Source organism: Amblyomma americanum, chromosome 8 (genome assembly GCF_052857255.1).
Source record: "Amblyomma americanum isolate KBUSLIRL-KWMA chromosome 8, ASM5285725v1, whole genome shotgun sequence".
Taxonomy (NCBI): Eukaryota; Metazoa; Arthropoda; class Arachnida; order Ixodida; family Ixodidae; genus Amblyomma; species Amblyomma americanum.
In genome coordinates this window covers 127,502,427-127,525,000 of record NC_135504.1, presented here as the reverse complement: position 1 = coordinate 127,525,000, position 22,574 = coordinate 127,502,427, and the positions used below count along the sequence as shown (strand labels likewise).

The 22,574-nt window shown below is 47.1% G+C and overlaps 1 protein-coding gene across 3 annotated transcripts in view; it reads right to left on the bottom strand.

The window, feature by feature from the left end:
* defl (Integrator complex subunit 7) overlaps positions 1 to 22,574 on the bottom strand; it is an 80,602-nt gene that overhangs the window by 2,796 nt on the left and 55,232 nt on the right. For 2 of the 3 annotated variants that reach the window (XM_077635354.1, XM_077635352.1), the window contains 6 exons: positions 18,235 to 18,338; positions 17,111 to 17,179; positions 14,075 to 14,225; positions 12,199 to 12,297; positions 6,612 to 6,806; positions 5,146 to 5,325 (listed from right to left, as the gene is read on the bottom strand). In XM_077635354.1, the coding sequence (XP_077491480.1) occupies positions 5,146 to 5,325; positions 6,612 to 6,806; positions 12,199 to 12,297; positions 14,075 to 14,225; positions 17,111 to 17,179; positions 18,235 to 18,338 (798 nt within the window). The remainder of the gene's footprint in view (positions 1 to 5,145; positions 5,326 to 6,611; positions 6,807 to 12,198; positions 12,298 to 14,074; positions 14,226 to 17,110; positions 17,180 to 18,234; positions 18,339 to 22,574) is intronic. The other variant, XM_077635353.1, reaches the window with a different exon arrangement.

Here is a 22,574-nt window from a genome sequence, read left to right as displayed (position 1 = left end):
CGGTAATCTCAAATTTCATTCAATAAAGGTAGTGCATTCCCGCAACGAAATTTTTTGCCTAGGTCTTTTATTGCTTTCTCGGTTAATTCAAATATTTGTCGCGGTCTCCATGACTTCGAATCAATGAGGCCTTACTGTAAATTACCCTTATGTATGTCTGTGCAGGCATGTCTGTTCACTTGTTCTGACACATCGCACTCCTGCTCAGTGGAATGCTGAACAGCATCACATGCTATGCGTGCAGGGCTGTTATCGCAGCAGTATTGCTCCTCACCATATCACAACGGCATGAGCAACAAGAACAAGTGGTGAAAAAAAAGTGCGAAGGGCTGACCAACTGTGGTGCCATTCAGCATTTTGACAAGCAGGAATGTGATGCACCGAAACGATAAACCGATGTGCCTACAAAAATAAAATCGACCCTGGATGCGGCCGGAAGATGGCGCTGCAATGTGGTTTTCCCTAAAGCCCCTTGATATTGAAAGTAGCGACACTTTCGTCCACTCCCGCACTTTTCTCCTCGATTATCCTCGACCGCCGGCTGTGTGCTGCGCTCGCCGGCCTGATGTGTTCGCAGGCACACGTGAGCGTGCCAAAGTTTGCACTTTTTTGACGCTCTATAAATTAAACACAACCACTAGAAAGAGATGCAGCATGTCTGACTGTACCACGAGCCACAGTTTTAACACCTCCTTGTTCGAGAAATGAAGGCACTCAGCGTGAGCGCTTGTGATATCAGCAATCAAAGCAAACTCCATCTTCCTCAATATGGCAGTTTTTTCCTTAGCCTAAGATTTGCGTTACTTCTGTATATTCTTCAACATTTTTCGGCACACTGACGCTCCGCTAAATGTACATTTGACCTAGTGCTGCATTTTCGCCGAAACACTGTTCTTGTGCAATTGAGCGAGGTAAGGACTGTGGTAATTTAGGTAAAGATGTCGTTTTACGAGTGAAGTTGCAAAAACTTGGTAGTGGCCGCGAATATGCTGGGAAATTTGCTTTAATGGGCGTTATGGATTTTTTTTAGCAAGTTTGAGACCAAAAATCTTAAACTTGGCGCCTTGGAGAGATGCACATGCTGTGGCTTTATTGCCGGGTCAACACAAATTGCATGGCTACTTGAAAGAAAATTTTATTTTCTAGTTTTTTTCATTAACTTCATTGACTACTGCAGAGTGAGCCTGGCCAAGTGTTTGGCTTAAAATTTTGGGTTGACTGATGGCATCAACAGAAGACTTGATTAAGTGGCAGAGAGATGATATTCTCTTGATGACTCATCTACGCGAATCGCTCGAATGCATTTAAGGACTGCTTCAGATGCCCGTGCCTGAATCAATATCCAGCACTGTAAAGTGGAATCAGAAATGATGTAGTCATTCCATTGACTGAGTGAGCCTCACAGAAACGATTCATATCATATAAACTATGGAATTAAAGAATCTGATGTTATTTTGAAAACATCATTCAATGCAGTATATCATAACAGTTTCGCCTGCAACAAGTCAAAGCTTGCTCTAAAAGGCACCTTTTCTGTGAATCGCTCGTCAAGTGGCAGTAGATCTTGGAATCGCAGTAGAGTTACGCGCAGTCGCGACGGTCGAACGAACGCCTTAATCGCTCTAAAGATTAACATCTCGTATCATCCCGAGACAGACGATGGTATAACAGCGTTAAAGCTACCACACTAGACCTCTGGGGCACACAGGAGAGAGACTGCTGTATACACTATGAAAATCAACATGCTTTCTATTTTGTATTTATTAACAGAAAAAAAAATAATGTCTGCAATGCAAACGTATTTCGCAGAAGCCCACACTGAGATTCAGAAATTAAGGTGGCTATAATAGGCGCAATCCGTATGCCAACAGACGTGAATAGAACACACAGAGCAATGCCATCAAATGTAAAGATTAGCACGTGAAACGACGCACAATGATCAGCGAATTAAGCAAGATTATCAGCTTCGTGATGATCTCGCAAGAAGTGTTAAGTATGCACACTGGTTTCGGTACCACGAAATGCACAGTGCTTTGCCGAGGACGGTGTGCTTTGTCGGAAGAAAGTCCTTACGGGAGATGTTGTGGATCCACTTTTTTCTACTGCTGATGTCATTTTTTCTTCAAACAATTGCGGACAGCACGACGACATTTCCCGTTTGGCTTGTGCACTGAAATGCACCACAACCGAGCATAACGCGACACTAAAAGTACAGTTCGAATTGTCAGCGCGTAACTCAACGGAGCTTGACCAGAAGCAGAGGCATATGGCCTGTGCATGGCACCGACGAAAAACGAAAACACAAGAAAACGATCCTTTCGTGCGCGTATCCCGGGCGACGTACGGAGGGGCCAATCATTGCTCACAAAAGCAACAAGCAGAGAGTCGGGCAAGGAGGATGTGTGAGAGTCCGCAGCGCGGCGGCAAAGTTCACAGAAATGCACTACATTTAAAATCAAGGGGCTTTAGTCTTCCCGTAGCTTTGCAGCCACCCTGCGAAGGAAAAAAAAAAAAACTGTAGCTTCTATACTGGAGCATTAACCTGCTGAGGCATCCATGCAAACATCTCACGCTGTTGCTGCAACACTTACAGCTGGATGAGGTTTAGTCTTTTTCTGGACGTACATGAAAAGTGATATAGCTAGAAATTCCAAAGACTTTGTACTTTTGGCTTCTGCTGCAGCCCTGAAGCAACACAAACGACTGCATTTATAGAGGGGAGGAAAGCTACAGTTGCACTTCAAATGAGAACAAACAACATGCTATGGTGTCTGGTTTTCAAGAATGCAGGTACACAAAATGGGTACATTTCGACGCATTTTTATGACTTACTGTGCCGAGACTGCAGGCACACTTGGTTATTTCTCGTAATGTAATAATTGGCTTCTTAAGGGGGGATGTGGGGATCGGAACAAACTTTTTCATTTTTTAACTTAGAGTGATGAAATTTGGCAGACAGGTTTGAAATAGCATCAAACAGACAGCTACAAAGTTTCACAATAATATCATCAGTAGTTTTTATTTTATCATTATTTATATATTGCTCACATGTTGCTTGCTCGTGGAAAGCCTAGCGTGACAGTAAAATGGGTTATGGGTCTGTAAATGTTTTTAATAGTTACTAAGAAGTATAGTCTAAGTCAAGATTCTCTTGATTTCTTTTTAAATTTCTCTGCTCTTCTTCTAAACAACATAGTATGCACCTTCCCTTTATGTTTAGAATGTATCATGCTCCAATTATTGTGTAATAAAAAATGGTGAGCCTAAATGGTAAATCTGAGACTGTCTTGACATAAGGCACACTTCAGCAATTGCAACAAAACAAACAGGATTAAAATCCGTGCTCCCATTGCCGTGCTATGCTTTCCATGAGTGAGGCGATAAGCCCAAAACAAACTTTTGAGAAAACAAGCCTCAAAGTTCCATACTGGCACACACTGTCTAGAATGCTCCTGCATTGTAAAATTTGGTGTCCTTGGCAGCAGGTGACTTCTTAGCCCTCTTAGCAACAGAGGGCAACTTGAACAAGCATAAACTCCTCTTCTGGAGGTGCGGGAATGGCATTTTCCTGTGAGCCAGTCAGCCCGAGCTTGCGCTCCATTGCTGAAACCGCGCGAAGCGATTTGCGAACTCTCGACGCTTGCAGTTCTGCAGTTCTGCAGTTTCCGCGAACACAAATCGTGTTTTCAGGTGAGCTTGAATAGTGTGACGTTCACTGGGTGAACAGTCAACACTGCGATGAGCGGCAAGGACGGCCGCCGGTGCATCCGCGGCAGCGAGCGTGCGCCCACGTTGCAGCTCCGTCGAAGCGCCGGAACTCGTCAATGGCATGGGACTGCCTTTACTGGCGGTTGTTGGCTGCGGAGACATCTCGGCGTTGAACGACTCACCGTGGAAGCGCGTCTCTGATGCTCTGCAGGCTGCAAGCCCACTCCGTGATCTGTGCGGGACGAACTTGCGACGGGACGCTCGCGTATGGCGGGACGCTCGCGTACGGCGAGACTCACTGGCATGTCGATCGTCACCGGTGAAGTAACACTGCGCCCGCGCTTCAACGGCGAAAGATCATGGTTCGTCTCACTATCGCTGGCTGGTGCTCGACTCGGCGCAAGATCCCACAGCACGTTGGGCGAGAGATCGCACAGCACGTTGGGCGCGTACTCCGCAGATTCTGAACGGACGCTCGGCTCGGCCGAACCACCTGCTGACATCGCCGCTTCTTCCATGCTGTGACGGGCTTGCATTTCCGCTTCACGTAGGCATGCTTCGTCCGGTACTTCTTTTCGAACGTGCGCGGATCCATTGCACGTGGTCGAAGTCTTCGAAACACAAGAGAAGGAAAGGCCAGAAAGGCTTCCCAGCAACGGACGAAAGCAGACGCTCCTTGCCTCAGCCGCCATTATGCCGCAGCGTCGGCCAATGAGGAGACGCCTTACAACGCGCCGCAGCGCAGAGCCAATCGGGGCGCGGCAGCCATTGGCTGCTCCGTGCTCCCACCCTCCGGTTTTTATTTTTTTGTGCGCTTGCTGGCTGGCAGGGGAGGAAGGGAAGGGCTGGGACAAAGAGTCAAAGAGTCGGGCTTTCCAATGATACCAAAATGGCGGCGCTCCGTGGCGGGAAATTCGAGCGGTCGCGCCTTGAACTTCGCGGCTTTTTCGCGATTTCGGGCGGATGTGTGGACACCGGCACCGACAAATATATTTATTTTTAGTGCTTAGAGTTTGTTTTTCGGTGAAATATTTCAGTACAAGATAGAAATGATGCTGTAGTTTCTGAAAAGTGTACTTTTCAAAAATCGATTTTTTTCGCGAAAATCGCGATCTGATCCCCGCTTCCCCCCTTAACGTGGCCTGCAGGATGAAAAGTGTTTTGTGAATATGAATATGCTAAAATTATACAAGAAAAATCACATTTCCATCACTTTGCAGCATCCCTCCTTAAACCAGGTGACGGAGTCCCTGCTGTTGCCCCGCTAAAATGCCTTGATTTCAAACTCTGAATGCACAAAGTATATGCTGCACACATGTCCATGTTTGCACTTTTGGTTAAGGAAAAAGGGCCTCGGTTGCACGTTGAGTGCATGGCATGGGGAGGGATATCCTCGAGAGGCATGTGCCTCCTGACTGTTGCCAGAGGCTCCCCCACCTGTGGCCCGGTCTTCCAGAGGGTGTGCTGAGCATCCAGCACGGCCGTGTCGATGGTGACCGTGTGCAGACCCTGCCCCACCAAGGCGAGCAGGAACTGTGCCTGGAAGTAGTCATTGTGCGGCTGCACCACCTCGCTCAGCTGCACCACGTCCCCTGCTCCCACACCTGCAGAAGGGGGCTGCACAGGTGGGAAGGACCGTGAGTGGGCTGTGGGATAGAAGGGGTTCAACAGCCGCGGCTGGTGGGCCGCCAGAGCAGAACGACAGTGTGCTGCTTGGCCAGTTGCTGAGGCAGTTAACACATGTTCACTCCTGCTCGTGGCTCCAGCCTGTTCATCGCGGGGAGCCAGCACCAACAACAGCAGCACACTACGGGTCTACCATATAAGTAGGGCCGTTTGTTTTCTGGTTTTATTTTTGCCGCAATTTGAGGGGATTAAAATCGGGTTATGTGCTGAGCAAAATTGCCATAACGCGGGTTTTTTGGGTCTATTTTTGTAGCAAGAGACAATTTACTATAAGTGCTTGTTTTTGTGCAGACACAAAATGCCCCATTTTTCTGCTGAATACAATAGAATCTCGGTGATACGAATCTCACAGGGTCGCAATAAAATTCGTATCACCCGAAATTTGGTATCATCCAAACAAACAAAATTTGTACGCAAAAGCATGAAAAATGCATTCACATAGATCTGTTTGCGGCTGACGAGATTTATTCACTGCTGTGCGGCCACACCTCGCTATTCGCGGTGCGTACCGTGCGATTAGGTCTTGGTTTATTTTGGTTTACTAGGGTTTAGCGTCCCAAAGCGACTAAGGCTATGAGGGACGCCACAGTGAAGGGGTCCAGAAATTTCGACCACCTGGGGTTCTTTAACGTGCACTGACATCGCACAATACAAGGGCCTCTAGAATTTTGCATTCATAGAAATTCCGCCGCCGCGGCCGGGATCAAACCCGCGTCTTTCGGGCCAGCAGCTGAGTGCCGTAACTACTGAGCCACCACGGTGGCGCAATTAGGGACTGCAACTTATCCGATGTGCGGGCCGCATGAGACTTTGGTGATATGCGGGACGCGTGATTACTGATCGCGACTTTGGCAATGTGCGGGCTGCACGATCAGCAATCCGTAGAGGCAAGGGAGAGTTCGGAACATCCGAAATTCCGCACATCATACACAATGCACTCTGGCTGGAGAATTTTGCGAATTTGTATCAACCGGGTTCGTATCACCGAGATTCTACTGTATTTTCACAAACAACATGGAAATGACCCATTGCACAGAATACAAAATTGTATTTTTTTCTCATCTATTGCAATTAATTTGGTGAGTAAACTGCTAATCTCTTATGCAGACCCATGTTGTCCTTCTGCCGCTGTGGCTACCCTTAATGGTAAATGGGAAGCATACTGCTTTCAGTGTTCTATACAAAGCCATGCGAACAAGCCCATTGGTGGCACTCACCTTGGTGTCGGCCTGCTGTCGCCCAGGCGGGGTGGTGGTGAGGGTGACGAGCACCTTATGCACGGTGCGGGGGGCGGACATGTGGCACGGAGGGGACCGGTGCTGCACCACCCCTTCCACCCTGAGGGCCAGTTGCGCTTGCTGGGCCAGGAAGAGGGGCTCGCCTGTGCTCTTCTGCTGGGGGGACACGGCCAGCTGCACAAGGGCACAGTAAGGAGGACCCCACACTGGTCAGCACAACTTCAGCTTGTTAGTGAAGAACAGCACACTAGGAGACATACGCACAGGGCAGTGCCAGGACACAAGGACAAACAGAAACAAGGCAGGCGATGAAACTGCCAGTGCCCACCCTGCTAGTCGCTGACCGGTTTTTCATCATCTGATCGTGGCGCCTCCCTCCGCTAAGCATAATCTACAAGTGCAAACCAAATTTCTAATCAATTAGAGGGGACACAAGGCTTAAACAATCCCCTGCACAATCATGTCTCCACGTTTGAGACAACAGTTGGGGGAGCACGTTGACAGTGCAGGGCCAGCAGCAGCGAGGACATGTGGGACACACTACACAGGCCTTCCATAGAGAAAAAAAAAAAAAAGAGGGGACCATTATGTGAGTAATACTTCAGTTACTGACGAAAAGAACTGAAGGGGACCCTTAAGCTATGCCTTAAGCATATGATGCAACAGCATTATGGTAAACTCTCAGTTGTACGAACGTCGGTTTAACAAATATTTCAGAAAAACGAACTTTTCAAAAATCCCCGGCAGTTTTCATATGCGTTCTATGGAAAAATGTTTCATTTAAACGAATTTCGGAATAGTGGAATATTTTAGTTTAACGAACTTGATCAGTGGACCCAGCCTTATTTTTCTATCAGTTCAACGAATTTTTGAACTTTGCAGCGCTGACGCAGCCCATGGCATCTCCCTACAAACCACCCCTCCCACAGCACCTTAACATCGTTGGTGCTTGCAGCGTTGGCAAAGCAAGGCGGTGGAGCGGGAGACGAAAACATCGCTGGCGTTTACAGCGGCGTGGAGGTAAAGTACCAGCGTGGGAGATGACGAACCATGTGCCTTTCTCTTTTTCTCCCATGTTCTCAACGGTTCAGTTCAGCCACCGTAGTTCTCAGCGTTTTGAGTAACAACGGCAGTTTGTGCAGCCACATTCATAATGAGTGCGATGAAATGGAAGGGGTTGTCTATATCAGACAAGCTAGACATTCTTCAGCAGCTGAAAAAGGTCGAAAGCAAGTGGATGTTGCGCAGGACTATGGTATTGCACCGTGGAACCTGTCAACAATAGTAAAGCAGAGAGTCTCACTCAGCAGCAAGCTGTGCCTGAGGACAGCTTTGTTACCTCTTGCGCTTTAAGAGCACAAGTGCAAATGAAAATAACGGATTTTTTTCAAAACGAGAAAGGCTGTTTGATAACTGTTATGCACTTTGTATATACCGATGTACAGAATTGCATAAATTGCATTTCGCAATTTTGACTCTCTGTATGCTGTGCTTTGTGCCGTTGCACTACTAGTGACTGTTCAGTTTAGTGAACTTTCAGGTAAGTGAACTATTTCCGTGGGTCTTTTAAGTTCACTCAAGTGAGAGTTTACTGCAATAGGTTAATGCTAGGGGTTTGTGAATATTAAAATTTTTGAATATGAATCGAAAATGAATATAAAAAAAAATGGCTTCGAACATCGAATATCTGGTCAGAACAAAAAAAATTCTGAAAATGATAAACAAGCAAATTCAGTAGAGTGGTGAGCTGGGTGAGTCGGTACATAATTGCAGAAAGAAAACCAGTGCAAAAGACGGCAAATAAAACCTTATGCAAATAAACCCTTTGGCAAATAAAACCCTATGGGTTGTGGCATAGAAATAAAACCACAATTAAATAATGGGTAAAGATTGTATACACGCAATTACTAGTTGAACCGCTACCATATTGCACCGCAAGCCGAATTCTAGGCTCACCTTGACCCCACAAACGAAGCAAATTCCGTTTGGTACGTATCTTGAGGGGGTGTAACTCGACAACAGCTAGGCATGCATCGTAATTCCTCTGATAGATGGCGCTAGTCATCGATCGCTCCGCTAGGTGGCGTGCGTGCACGTGTAGCCGAGCATGGTGGCAATCCACCCCTTTCAAAAGGGACGCCCTTATGTTCCATCCACCCATCCATCCATCCGTAATGAGCCGTTCATTTCGACAGTGTGTTTGAAGAAGGACATGGATGATCCCAAATCATCGACATCTTATGCCGTGGTCGAAGAAGATCTAGGAAGTAAGTCCAAGAGATCAGACATACTTGGATACTTCCGAGAACGCCGGGCGGCCGAAACCTCCCTCTAATCTCGTTAATATCAATTCTAGTTAACCAAAGAGCTAATGCTCGTTACTTCGACGTCTTCCAGGCGGTGGCGGCCTTTTTTTTTCACTAACAACGCCGGGTTTTACACTGAGCGGGACCGTTAACACTGTCGCACAAATAGCACTGCTTGGCTGAAGACAGTCATGCCAAAAGCAGAAGAGATAGAGCAAAAAAGGTGCAAGGTGGTTAGATGTCTTGCATGTGCAGACAGTCAATGCTTCTCCTGCGCCTCTGGTCTCGCGTCTACCAGTGAGCTCCCACTATGTATCGTGATGCATTCACACCAAGATGCCCCGCTAACTGTTTTACTGATAGAGTGATACATAGTGCTTGCTTTGGAAATACTTCTAAAACTTGCCATTGGCTACTTGTCCGAACAGTATTGTGAGTTTACATGTGTTTGAGTACATGTAAACTCAGAACATGCAGCCAAACACATGTAAGCTAAAGATCGATTACCCAGTGAAAATTGGTTTTGAGGAAAGGAAATGGCTCAGTATCAGTCTCATGCCTGTCCGCCAAACCACACCATAAGGGAAGGGATAGAGGAGGAAGTGAAAGAAGAAAGGAAGAAAGAGGTGCCGCAGTGGAGAACTCTGGAATAATCTCGACCACCTAGAGATCTGCACCAACGTCGCCTGACTAAATGTCCAAAGGACACGTTCATTTGAACCATTCTTTTTTTTCCTGTTGGCAATATCTCAACGCTTCTTGGAATTTTTTACAAATTCACCAAACTCGTAGCAAAGTGAATCAGCAAGGCTGAAATTCCCTTGTTCCAACAAAGCTTGACCTCGTTGGACCTGCTCCAAGCTTTTGTTCTTCAACCCAGAAGAGACGACTTCTTCAGCCCGCTTCAGGGATGACCGACATGATGCAACCGACATGATGCGCGAACATAGAGGAAGGATAACTTGGGAGAGGTCCTCGGTATCCGAGCTGGCTGCACTGGCTGCTAAATTCTACCATAAGCCAGCCCACCCTGGATTGCCAACTGCGGAAACGTTTTAGTAGGATGCGAACTGAAAGCCTGAACGGTTGCAAAAATAGTCGTTTTCCCATGACCATATCTTTCTTTTGACGTAGCTAAGGTGCAATATTGATCAATTTGCCGCTTTTGGAGCAGACAAGAGCAGCAAAATGTCAATGTATCAGAATGGCGCAAATGGAGCAGCTGGGTCCTGCATCATGTTCGTGTGAAATGTCTGGCAGCGTGAAACCGCTCATGTGCATGGATGGTCAGTCGCCAGCATCAAGCTACTACGCCGATGCGTCTGACATGCCAGAGGTGGTTTTTTGGCGTCCCTTACAGTTTTCGATAGCTGCAGTGGTTTGGCTCTACATTGAGCTCGCGAGTTAGCTTGAAAGTTAGTTTTCAGGCGTCAGTGTGGGCATGCGTGGGCTTCGTACCATGACGAACCTATGAAAACTTTTGTCTGTGAAGTCTCCCGAAGAGAAACATGGCAAGATTTTTCTAGCTCATCCCTTTTATTTGTTGCACAAAAATTAAAAACCTATCAGCGGCATCTCGCGGTTCTTGCAGTGCCAGCATAAAAGGAATGAAAAACGTAAATTACCGTCTGCACAACTGTCTGATCACAGCAGCAGCTTACGTTCAGCGACGTTGCAGACAGCAAATCTTCACGGCGTCTTGATGGCGCAGCACAGCACTGAGTGCGCAATGTGCAGCGAGTGAGTGCATGCCACAAATTTTTTTCTCTGCTCCATTTCCCCCTCGAGATAAACGTAAAATGCCGGGTTGTCCGAACAAGCTAGCTACCTTTTATTTACCACCGGCGATCGACAGCTGTAGCGGCCACCTTCTGTCACTGCAAAGCCATGGGTAGTTGCGTACAATATTCTCTTCTTTAAATACACCTCCGGCCTTTATGGTAGAGAAAAGAGTATCTGAACTATTGCTTCTATTTGTAGGAGTCCATTGCGCAAATAAAGCAGCTTTCATATTACCCATTTACAGCCATTTAACTTGTGGCTGAATGTTTCTTCTGTCCCATTGGTCTCGTTCCATTTGTGGGCAAAGAGCAAAAGCACTGCTAAGTCCGCTGCGCAAACAAGACAGCTTTTCATTACCCTTTTAAAGTGGAATCCAATGTGCAACTAAACTTGTGGCTAAATTCTTCTTCTCTTGCGTTGGTAGAGTTCCATATCTTGTAAAAGAGCAATAGAGCTGCTGCACGTTTCACTGCAGCAACCACAATGCAGTGACATCCTGCCACCACTCACAGTTGCAACCAAACCGACGTCTGTTTCCGGCGTTTCAAGCAATCAGGTGTCGCCGCTACAACAGATTATGACGCTTTTTATTATGACACAAACTCGGAATACGGACCCAGGCCTGCAAGCAACTTTACCAAAGCCAAATAATGAGAAATTGACCTGGTAGCGAAATAATTAATGCGACAGAATAGTTCTGGCTTCACTGCCACAAAATTCACTGCCTGGTCAAGAGAGGTCGCATTGCCTTGTGACCACAACCTGCCCTCCGTGGCAGGTGGCAACCTGGCTACTGGATTGGAAGCAACCCGCCTGGAGGCACTCAAACCTTCTAGGAGGTGATGACTCACATATACCATTTAAGGGCAATGGAACCGGCTTCAACCGAAGTTTTGGCAGAAAAATTGCACGAACAGCATTAGACACTTGCTGTAGACACCACAGGAGGCAACCTAAATGCCGTTGCATTTTTCCTTTAAGAATGAATACTCTTGTCACACGGGCACCGCAAAGGACTTTGAGGTCCTTTAGTTCAATGGCATAAGGAGTGCAGCTACATAACACGGCTGTTGCGTCTTTGCCGCTAAGGACCTCAGAGGTTAAGGTGCCTGTTCGACACCTTTGCAGCCCAAAGGCACGGCCTTTGAGAACCTGCGGTCGTAGTGCTGTTTGACGTCAAAAAGTAAGCGCAAACAAAAAAATATATGCAGCCAAGAGTGTTTGAAAACAACTTTAAAAAGGTCTGTCTGGGTTTGTTTTTTGGATGGGTCTTTATATTTATCTCACTCAAGACAGTAAAATTGTTACAGCAACGCTGGTGTTGCCATGGGCATACACAAAACCAGCTGCTGCTGCTGACGAGGGTAGCTGCTGCAGTTCTTTTAAGGAAGCAACAAGGATAGAAAATTGTCTCAGCTCAATGAACATTCAATAGAATACCTCACTTTGGTGAAAATGCCGTGTGACCACCCCCTCACCTTAATGGTGGTGGACTGCAGAGCCTGGAAGAAGAAGCGTGGCAGGCACGGGGGCACCAGCACCAGCTCCTGGCTCAGCCGCTCAACCAGCTGCACCTGCTGCAGAACAACAGGGGTTGGCTCACTCCTTCCACAGCAGCACAGTGTCAGGGCACCACTAAAGACACCACACCATTTCTTCTGCCTCATACCACCCGTGCCAGCATTGACTGCCATAGCTAAAGCCCCAGGTCTCCTCCGATTCTGTGAAAAATCATAGATTTATGCATTTTTCATGGAAATTTGATTTAGCAGCCATATTCTCATTTTTTGATACCACACTGTTGAAGCGCACATCAGCAGGAACGACAGCATGATGGAAAAATGACTAATTTCCCTTATTTGCGCAAATATAACATGAGCGAGATCAGTACGAGACCTCAGGAGAAATTTAAAACAGGCATTATTACGATTATAACTTAATCTCAAACCACCTACCCCCAAAGAAAAGAAAAGCAGATGGCACGCTCAAATATGCAAGCAACAGACACGTCAACATTACTAGCATGCAATGCTTCATATGCGAGCTCGACAACTGGGCGAAGAAAACCCCCCAGTGCTCGAATGCACACAGGCTCCGACATAGCAGCAGCTGCCATCACCACTATGCTGTCACTACCCAGTGTTTTGGGCTGCCCAGTGATGCGTCTCCTTTCCTTCCGCTGCTCCACTCAACTCTTTCTTAACTGCCTTCTTTTCACATCCACATGCCGCGTGCTCTGCCCCAAGATCACTGAAAAACTGGCTCCTCGTACCGGCTAGAGTTCCTGGTGGCAAAGGTCCCTTCAGCTACCCCGAAGAGCTTAGAAAAACAAAAAAAATTTACGCTATAATAATTCATTTTATTTCCCATTCTCTAGGATGGAGGAGGTCGAGGTAAAAGCTGCATGCAAGCAGCCTGAGGAGCCCTCGACCCACGTACAAGCAACAGCAATGGGAGGCACACGCACATCACTTTGGAGCAATTTCAGAGGGCAGCAGATCACAAAGGCTACTAACGATTATAACGCAAAGGTCAAATGTTACAACAGCTTCAAAACCAAACAATGCAGCATTAAAATGTCTCGGTGAGTGGTGGAATATATGTACTATTAGGGGTGACTGATCACGACCAATTTGAATGCTGATGAAGTTAGGCTGCAGATTTCTGTACCTCTGTCATGAAAACTGTTTAGAAGTTTGGCTAGGCCATAACCAGTACGGGATCTGGGAGCTTTTTCTGTAAGATGAGTTAGTCGTGTAGGTTCAGACTGCTCCAAGTTTGCTATTTCAGCCATCATCTCGCAATGTCTTCGATAACAGAGATAAAATTGTTAAATAGTCCCGGGGTGTATATTTGTTGAATTTTGGAACCGTGGTTCCGAATTACGTGGTTCTAAAACATTATCTGATATTTCCTGCGGAATATTGCAGATTCTTTGTTTTCAATTAGCGGTGTTTAAAATTCTAAGCTGGAGAAAGTTCAGGGCCTTAGCCATAGTATTGTCCACTGGCCGAGTCAGTGAGGCAGCACAGTGGGAATACACTGAGCACAATGGGTAAAAAAATAAACACGGCACAAGTGCTTGTGTTACCATTTCCTCTGCTTTGCGCTATCACTCCCATCATGCTACCAGTCAGCTGACCACCATATAATCGCGACAAACGGGGGGGGGGGGGGGGGGGGGGGGGGGGGGGGGGGCTGTGAATGTGCACACCTTGCCACACGCACACAGTGCTTGCGCTAAACAAAGCATGATGGCCCACATCTGGCCAGGCTGACTCATGACAGGCCCCACTGCATATCTTTCTCTAAGCTGAGAAAACCACCTCCCTAGAGCCCTAGAGGCACACGCACCTGCGGGGTGAGGCTGTTCTGGTGTCGCAGGTCACGCAGCCACAGCAGGCCTCGGTGAGCAGCCTCCAGAAGGCGGTGTTCACTGAGTGAGGAGGAGGCACTGCCCGACTGCTGGTCCATCCACACCAGCCCACAGCCTTCCTCACTCGAGCTGCATGTGTCACACCAGCAGCAGTGTGCCAAGTGCCACACATCTGGTCACCTCTTTATCACTCGCTGCCAAAGTGAAGCCAGTTGGAGCAGGTTGGATATGCAAGCATTATTCGGTAGCCTTAAACTTAGTGTCCAAAAGGGAAATTCGTCTCCATGCGCCGCTGTTCGAAAGCACGCCATTTCAGATTGGGACGACCACTGTGAGTGGCAGAGAGCACTGCAGACCAACAACACTTGAGTGGAACTGTGGCATTTGTGGCGCCTCAGACACAGACATCCAGACGCCATCACACTTAAAGGGGGATGCTGAAGGCACGTTCAAGTTGGCCTCTGTCAATAGGATGTCATTTTCTACTGACAAAGTTGCTGCTTTCAATGAGAACAGTGCATTTACGAGCTAGAAAAGGTAAAGAAATTAAACGCAGGTACTATCACCACCTCTGGCGGCTTTTGCAAGACAGTTTCTGTGCACCGACCGTTGAGGAAAGGCAGCATCTGCCATTCAGTTCCTGTACTACATCTCTGCAGTTCCTTGCAGCACTACCAAGGTAGCGACGAGTGCACAGGCAACATTCTCATGTTGCAGAGTGATGTGCCAGTATAAAATGGGCATATGAGACAGTGCGCTTTTAAGTGCGCATGTGCCAGGTGCTATTTAAAGTAGGGCCATAATGCAGGCTCATGTTACGTAAGCGATTTCCCGAGTTTGGCATGTGTGACCCTTGAGTATGCTAAAACAGCATTTCCAACAAGGCAGCGCATTCCAAACCACAACCTCTTGCTTTGGAGTGAATTCATCTCTGTTACTGGATTTTTCAGTATGTTCAATGGTCATAAATGGGGCATTGGGCTTTTGTTTTGTCTCATCTCACCTACAGCGAAATCCATGAACGATAAATCTACTTTATTTTTTATTTAGTTAAGGTGATGATTCTGCCACTCCAAAATGTAAAAAGAGGAGCGTCATTTTGTTGAAAAACAAACAAATGGCTTCTGTTCTAAGAACCAGATTAGCGCCACTAGCCTAAGTTATCGTTGTCTCTTCAGTTTCACATGTGACAAACAGCGTAGTGTCTTGCATAATGCTTGCATTTAGCGTACAAGAGAGTGCGCACACTATTCTAAAGCTATTCTAAAACACTTCCTTCAGTGTTTGGTATGTAGACAGTCTATTTATATTTTTTTCCAGCCATATCTGCATATGCTGCAAGTAGATGACAAACAGATGTTGATGTGCAGAGGAACACGTTTGATGCACACTCCTGACTGGCTGAGGAAGTCTCTAGCTTCCATAGTACTGCAAGGAACTTATGAGATGGAGTGTAGCATTGATTGCATGGGCTCCGTTTTGTTGCCGGCACAAGTTTACATTGAGTGTGTGTGTGTGTGTGTGTGGGGGGGGGGGGGGGGGGGGGGGGGGGAGATTTCTAAATCCAAATTTCTGAGCACATCTTTTGCTGCCAGCCAAACACCAACACAGCCACAGAGGGCCAAGTAACCGATTTATTACTGAGGACAAAATGTAACTGGAGTGGTGTTCAGTGTCCTGCACACGATGCACTCCACTGCTTTACGACCACTGGCTGCAATCCAGCACAGAGCAGCACAGCACTGTGGAGCACAGCAGGGAACTGCACTGCTTCACGGTCTAAACTCACACCACCTATCGTAGCACTGTCAGGGTTTAGGTCAGCAGGTACTCAATGTTAACATTCATAGCACAACAAACACAAGGGGACATGGCAGAGAACAACAGTACACAAGTGCAAGAAGCACTTGTGTATTACCTCGATGGAAAGAAACGCGAACAACCCGGCGCCAACACGGTCCGCTGTTTAAATTTCTTTTCACCACTATTTTACTTCGGTGATAACAAAAAGATCCTAGACTCGTCCATGATACATTCTAGGATGACCCTAACGTCTATTTTGTACCACCCAGTTAAAAGCACGATGAAAATAAATTCCAACAGTGGGGCATGTTGGCGCCGGGTTCGCGTTTCTTTCCATCGAGGTAGTACTGTTGTTCTCTGCCATGTTCCCATGTGTTTGTTGCGCTACGAATGTTAAAGGGAGACACTAATCTCACACCTACTTTACTCATTTTCAGTCAAAGACTAACGAAACTAATTCACCTTGCTCAGTTTTTATGACGATTCCAAACCTTAAAATGCTTTCTTTCATAAATTATTTGATTTCTATGATAACTTTTTAGTTAGTCAATGATTAGCATCTCAGCACAAGAAAATGGCTCAATAAAAAATCACTTTTAATGCATGCCTACATACTCCAATAAGTAATAAGTACAATATACACAGCTATTTTTCTTCATTTTATCCTTATTAGCCATTTTACAGCACTTGGAATAGTAATATTCAAGGTGAGGATATAATGCACTGATAAAGTTAGCAAAATGATAAATCTGCAAAGCATGATTGAACAATTGCAGTTTAACTATCACAAACACTGCATCTTATGCTTCCCTTAGCAAACAAATTGACATCTCTATCTGTCCCAAATGCTTAGATATTGACATACTAAGACATCTAGGTGTTCAAAATTTTCACGCCATTAAACTGCCCGTTCATCAGCAAATTCAGTTTACACAATGATCTAAATTTAATATTACGGTCAAAATACTGATTTCCGGAAGGAAAAAATTCGTAAGGTTGGAGAATAATAGCTCTAGGTTCCAAAAATGTGATTTTTAAAAAAACTGATTTTTGGGACATTTTTTGGTCCCAAAGACCAACGCTGAGCTCTCTTAACATATTGTAGGCTGGGGATAATACAAAGTGCAACAGGCTGCCTGAGCCCATTTCAGATCATACTTGGCTTACTGCAATAAGGCAGTAGCCATCCATTAGATGGGGTGGGGACTCACTTGATGCCTTGGTTGTACTGGGAAATGCGGTCAATGGCCTGCATCACCAGCAGCGCATTCTGCTGCAGCCTGACCGGTCGAGCAGTCAAGGAGAGTAAGTAGCAGCACTAGACACCAAACGAGTCCCCCTGTCACACGAGACAGAGGGGCCAGGGCTGGTCTATGACTCCAACACAGGGCTTATACTTCTATTTCTGGCTGTCTGTTTTAGCTTGCACGATCCCAACAGCCTCATGAAAACACACACACCCCGACGTTCCCAGTAACATCCCATGTCGAGGCGTCAACACACCAGATGTGCAATGCGCCAGGCACAGCCAACTCTGCAAGGCGTATGTGCTGCCCCATTTGTGGTGAAACATAGCAGCAACACTCACTCCAATAATGCCAAGTGTGCATGCCACAGTTCCCAAGCCTGCTTTATCAGAATCGGAAGATGAAGTGGAAAACAGGACACAAAAAGAGAAAAACGAAGTCAGGGGTTTAAGAAAAGGACAAGTGACATGGCCTGGGGGCAGAATGTTCCAGGCGTCAACAGTGTTGTACAGCAGATGGCAGGCCTCATCTTCGTTCCTGAGGCCTACTGACCAGGCATGGACCCCGCTGGCTCCAACTCCAGACCTTCACAGCACCCCCCCTCCCATGGAACGAGGGTCAAGGCCTCTGGGACACTGACGAGGCTAGCTACTCCTGCCCACTGGCCCCCTCCCCCTGATGACATGACCCTAATCCAGCGCTACTTCTGGCCATGTCTTTGCCAGCAGCACAAGGGACCTCCCTAGACCTTATAACGACCACCTCAACACCTCGTCCTCATCGTCCCAAGTAAGGAAGTCTTTAAGATGCCAGAATTAATTGGCTGTTACCATTAGAAATTTAATTCTGCGAGTTTTCTGATATGTCTCTGTGTTTGCTTGTGTGCCCCATAAAATCTTCTGTCCTGCGTACAACTGCCCAGCCCATCTCTTCTGCTCACAGCGCATGCACACACAGAATGCCCTCCAGCTATACAGCAACTGGAAACCATGTTTCTCTCACAAGATCCAGGCATGCTCTTTGCCCTGCTCTCTTCCCGTCTCCTTAGCGCCACGCCTAGCAGCACGGCAATGCACGGCCAAGGATACAGCTGCACATTGCGCAGGGTGCCAGGGTCTGCATCGAACAGGGTCTGGTACAGCACCCCATACTGGTCTGCCAGGGCCTTGAAGTCACGGGAACACTTGCGCAGCTGCACACACACACACACACAAAGGAAGGGGGGAGGGGGGGGTCAGCACAGTGAACAAAGGCAAAACAGATCATGGGGATTCTGCACACTATATGAAGAAGATTATGGCACACAAAAGCAAACCAATCGGACTGCAGACAGATGACCCACTTAACCACCATCACACAATTATAGCTACTACAGCTGAAATTAAATCTGCTAAAATCTTCAAGAGCCTCAATATGTAGTCTCTTTGGTGAATGACTGTTTCCAGTTCAGACCACTTGCAATTATGTGATTTGTATTTACTTACATTTATTTAAATTTATGCAGTGGATGCATTGTTTATGTCCCATATACAGCACTTGTATGTGTAGAGCTAGTCCCTGCATGATTCAAGAGAATTGCAGCCAACAAATGATGCCACACAGGGAAGAACACATGTACATGAATCTCATGTACATGTGTTCTTCCCTGTGAGGCATCTATTTGTTGGCTGTAGTTCTCTTGAATCTGTCGTTTTTGTTTTCTGCCATGTTGTGCACAATCTGCCACTTGTCATACAAAGCTCACGCTTGGTCAGGCATGTTAATGTCCTTTCATGAGGTTAAGCACATACCGTATTTACACGACTGGAAGTCGACCTGTTTTCTTATTTGAAAATCCGAACTGGGGGGGTCGACTTACAATCGAAACCAAAGAATGGCACCATAAATAAAGGAGAGACAAATGAGATATCGAAAATCAAATATACGAGCCCCTCACATCTTAAGACTTTCTTGAGTTCATACTGTCACGGAACCGAGGACTGAGTCACCGTTCACCGGCAGCATTCCCAGAAAATCCCTCAAGGTACGCGAGCAAAACCTTCACCTCCTTCTTTTTTGGTGCTACCTGGGGCCACCTGGTGGCATAATCCCTCTCCCTAAAAAAAAGAACTGAAAACCATCAGGGTGCTCCGAGCTAACTGGACAAGGTAACGGAGAAACAACAAACGAAGGGGCAAAATGACAGGAGGCAAACGGGCTCTGTGCAACAAAAAACAGCAAACTGCGGAAGTGCGGTCAGTTAGTGCATGAAATAGGGCTTCATATGGAGTATGTGCACTACCTCAGGCTGGGGTCGACGGCGTGTACTCTGCAGAACTTCATAAGTCACATCCGTACGGGCCAAAGTAGCGGCATAGCAGTTTCTCCGACAAGCCTGGGTGTCGGACAGGGCTCCACACCCACACTTGATCGTTGGGTTGGTACTCGACGTGTCGGTGTCGCTGGTTGTAGCGACGTGCATCTGTTCCCTGTTGCCGCCTGATGGGCATGCGGGCGAGTTGACAAGCTTCCTCCGCGTTTTGGACAAATTCCTCGGCATGTGGCGTGAGCGCCCAGTGGTCGGTAGCGCAAGGAAACATGGCATCCAGCACTGTGAACACATCACGCCCATAAACGAGGTGAAATGGCGTAAAATGCATTGTTTATTGCATTGGCCGTATTGTATGCAAAAGTCCCGTATGGGAGGATCTTGTCCCAAATTTTATGCGTACATTGCGAGCATGTCCGCTATGGTTTTGTTGAGTTGCTCGGTGAGCCCATTTGACTGTGGATGGTAGGCAGTAGTCTTGTTATGGCTCCTGTGACTCGACTTGAATACCTTGTGCATGAGCCGCGCTGTGAAAGCCACTCCTCGATCGGTGATTACGTAGGACGGGGCACCGCTTCGTACAACAATGCGGTGCATGAAAAACGGCGCAATTTCAGAAGACGTGTCAAGCGGCACCGCCTTGGTTTCCGCATAGTTTGTCAGATAGTCTGTCGCAACAATGATCCACTTATTGCCGGCCCATGCCGACTTGGTCAAAGGGTGTGTGCGGCAGTGTGACTGGTTGGAGCAAGTCCGCGGGCTTTAGGAGAAATGACTTGCAGCGCTGGCATTCACGGCAACCTTGGACGTAGCAGCGGATGGTGGCCGCACGTTTTGGCCAATAACAGGCCTGACGCACTCGAGCGAGGGTGCGTGTAAGTCCCATGTGACCAGAGGTGGGCTCGTCAAGAAAGGCAAAAAAGATGTCGGCACGGAGGTCTGACGGCATGACGAGGAGGTAGGCGCGGTCACTGTGGCTTGAATTTTTCTTGAACAGGATGCCATTGCGCATGCAGAAGGAGGAAAGGTTTCGGGAAAACTCTCACGGTACGGTAGCAGTGCGGCCCTCCAAATGGTCAATGACAGATCGTAAGTTTGTGTCAGCTCGCTGCTTCGCCATTACGTCGGAATCGCTAACCACTCCAATGAAACGACTGTCGTCCTCCGTGTTGTCATCAGTTAGCTCGACCAGTGCGCAGGAGAGTGTGTCGGCATCTTCGTGCTTGTGTCCACATTTGTACACAAATGTGTAAACAAATCGCTGGAGGCGGAGGCTCCACCTTGCTAGGCGGCCTGATGGATACGGTAGACTGGCCAGCAAGCACAAAGAATGGTGGTCTGTCATGACCTTGAAATGGCAGCCGTAGACGTAAGGTTGAAACTTCATCATGGCATGGCCCACACAACCGCGAGGCTATCCATTTAAGAAGTAGAGTAGTTGATTTCAGCGCTAGACAGAATGTGACTCGCATACGCAATCACTCGTTCCACGCCATCTTGGTGTTGCACTAGAACAGCACCCAGGCCGATGTTGCTGGCATTGGTGTGGATCTCGGTGGCAGAGTCCTCCTCAAAGTGAGCAAGAACAAGGCTTGTGTGCAGGCGTCGGTGGAGCTCTGTGAAAGCCTCCTGTTGCTCGGTAGTCCAGATGAACGGGGTACCGTCACGCGTTAGACGGGTCAGGGGTTCGGCAATCCGGGAGAAGTCGGCGATGAAGCGGCGGAAGTAGGCGCACAGACCGAGGAAGTGTTAGAGCGTTTTCTTTGTAGTAGGAACCGGAAATTTGGCTACGGCGGCAGTTTTGTTGCGATTGGAGGTGGACACCGTCGGCGCTCGCAATGTGGCTGAGAAACTTGAGTTGTTCGTAGCCGAAGTGGCATTTTTCAGGCTTGAGAGTTAAATTGGCCGACCGCAGAGCATCTAATACAGTTCGCAGGCGTTCAAGATGCTCGTCAAAGGCTTCAGAGAGCCCAACTTTACCATCCACGTAAGCTAAACAGGTTTGTCATTTGAGGCCAGCAAGGACAGTATCCATCATTCGCTGAAATGTCGCCAGCGCTAAACAGAGACCGAAGGGCAACACCTTAAATTCACACAGGCCATCAGGAGTAATGAAGGCAGCTTTTTCCCGATCCCGTTGATCAACCTCAATCTGCCAGTAACCGCTCTTTAAATCAATCAAAGAAAATTATTTGGCACAGCGAAGTCTGTGTGGAGCAAGTCGTCTATGTGGGGCAGTTGGTATACGTACTTTTTAGTTATGGTGTTCATAATAATAAAAATTGGTTTTTGGGGAAAGGAAATGGCGCAGTATCTGTCTCATATATCATTGAACACCTGTATCATTGGACACCTGAGCCCGGTAAGGGAAGGGATAAATGAGGGAGTGAAAGAAGAAAGGAAGAAAGAGGTGCTGTAGTGGAGGGCTCCGGAATAATTTTGACCACCTGGGGTCTTTAACGTGCACTGACATCACATCGCACAGCACACGGGCACCTTAGCGTTTTTCCTCCATAAAAACGCAGCGGCCGCGGTCGGGTTCGAACCCGGGTACTCCGGATCAGTAGTCGAGCGCCCTAACCACTGAGCCACCGCGGCGGGTAGTTATGGTGTTCAACTTTCGGTAATCAACGCAAAAGCGCAGTGTTCCATCCTTTTTCTTAAGGGGGGAAGAGGGTCTTAGAAAAAAAATTTTATTAATGAAGTCACAATTATGAAATCTTCAGGGAACATGTATTTTTGCGTGCTGATTCCAAATATTGAATTTAATTTCATGTGCAACAATTTCTTGAGCATTTATGCAATATGTCACGTAACTATTTGTGGAGAGCTTTCAATGAATCGTGCTGCAGGGAACTTACTAGAATGCATGCCATTGGTTTCTCTTGACATTAGGCTATGCAATAAAACTAAAATTATCATCCTGCCTGTCATAGAAGTTGAGTTACAGAATTTTGAAGTTGTCACTTCAGAAACAGGAAGACAAATTTTTCGTCCTGTTTGTGAAGTATAAAGTTCAAAACCCTGTAACTCAACTTCTGTGATAGGCAGGATAATTTTACCCTTATTGCATAGCTTGTTGTCAAGACAAGCGGACGGCATACATTCTAGCAAGTTCCC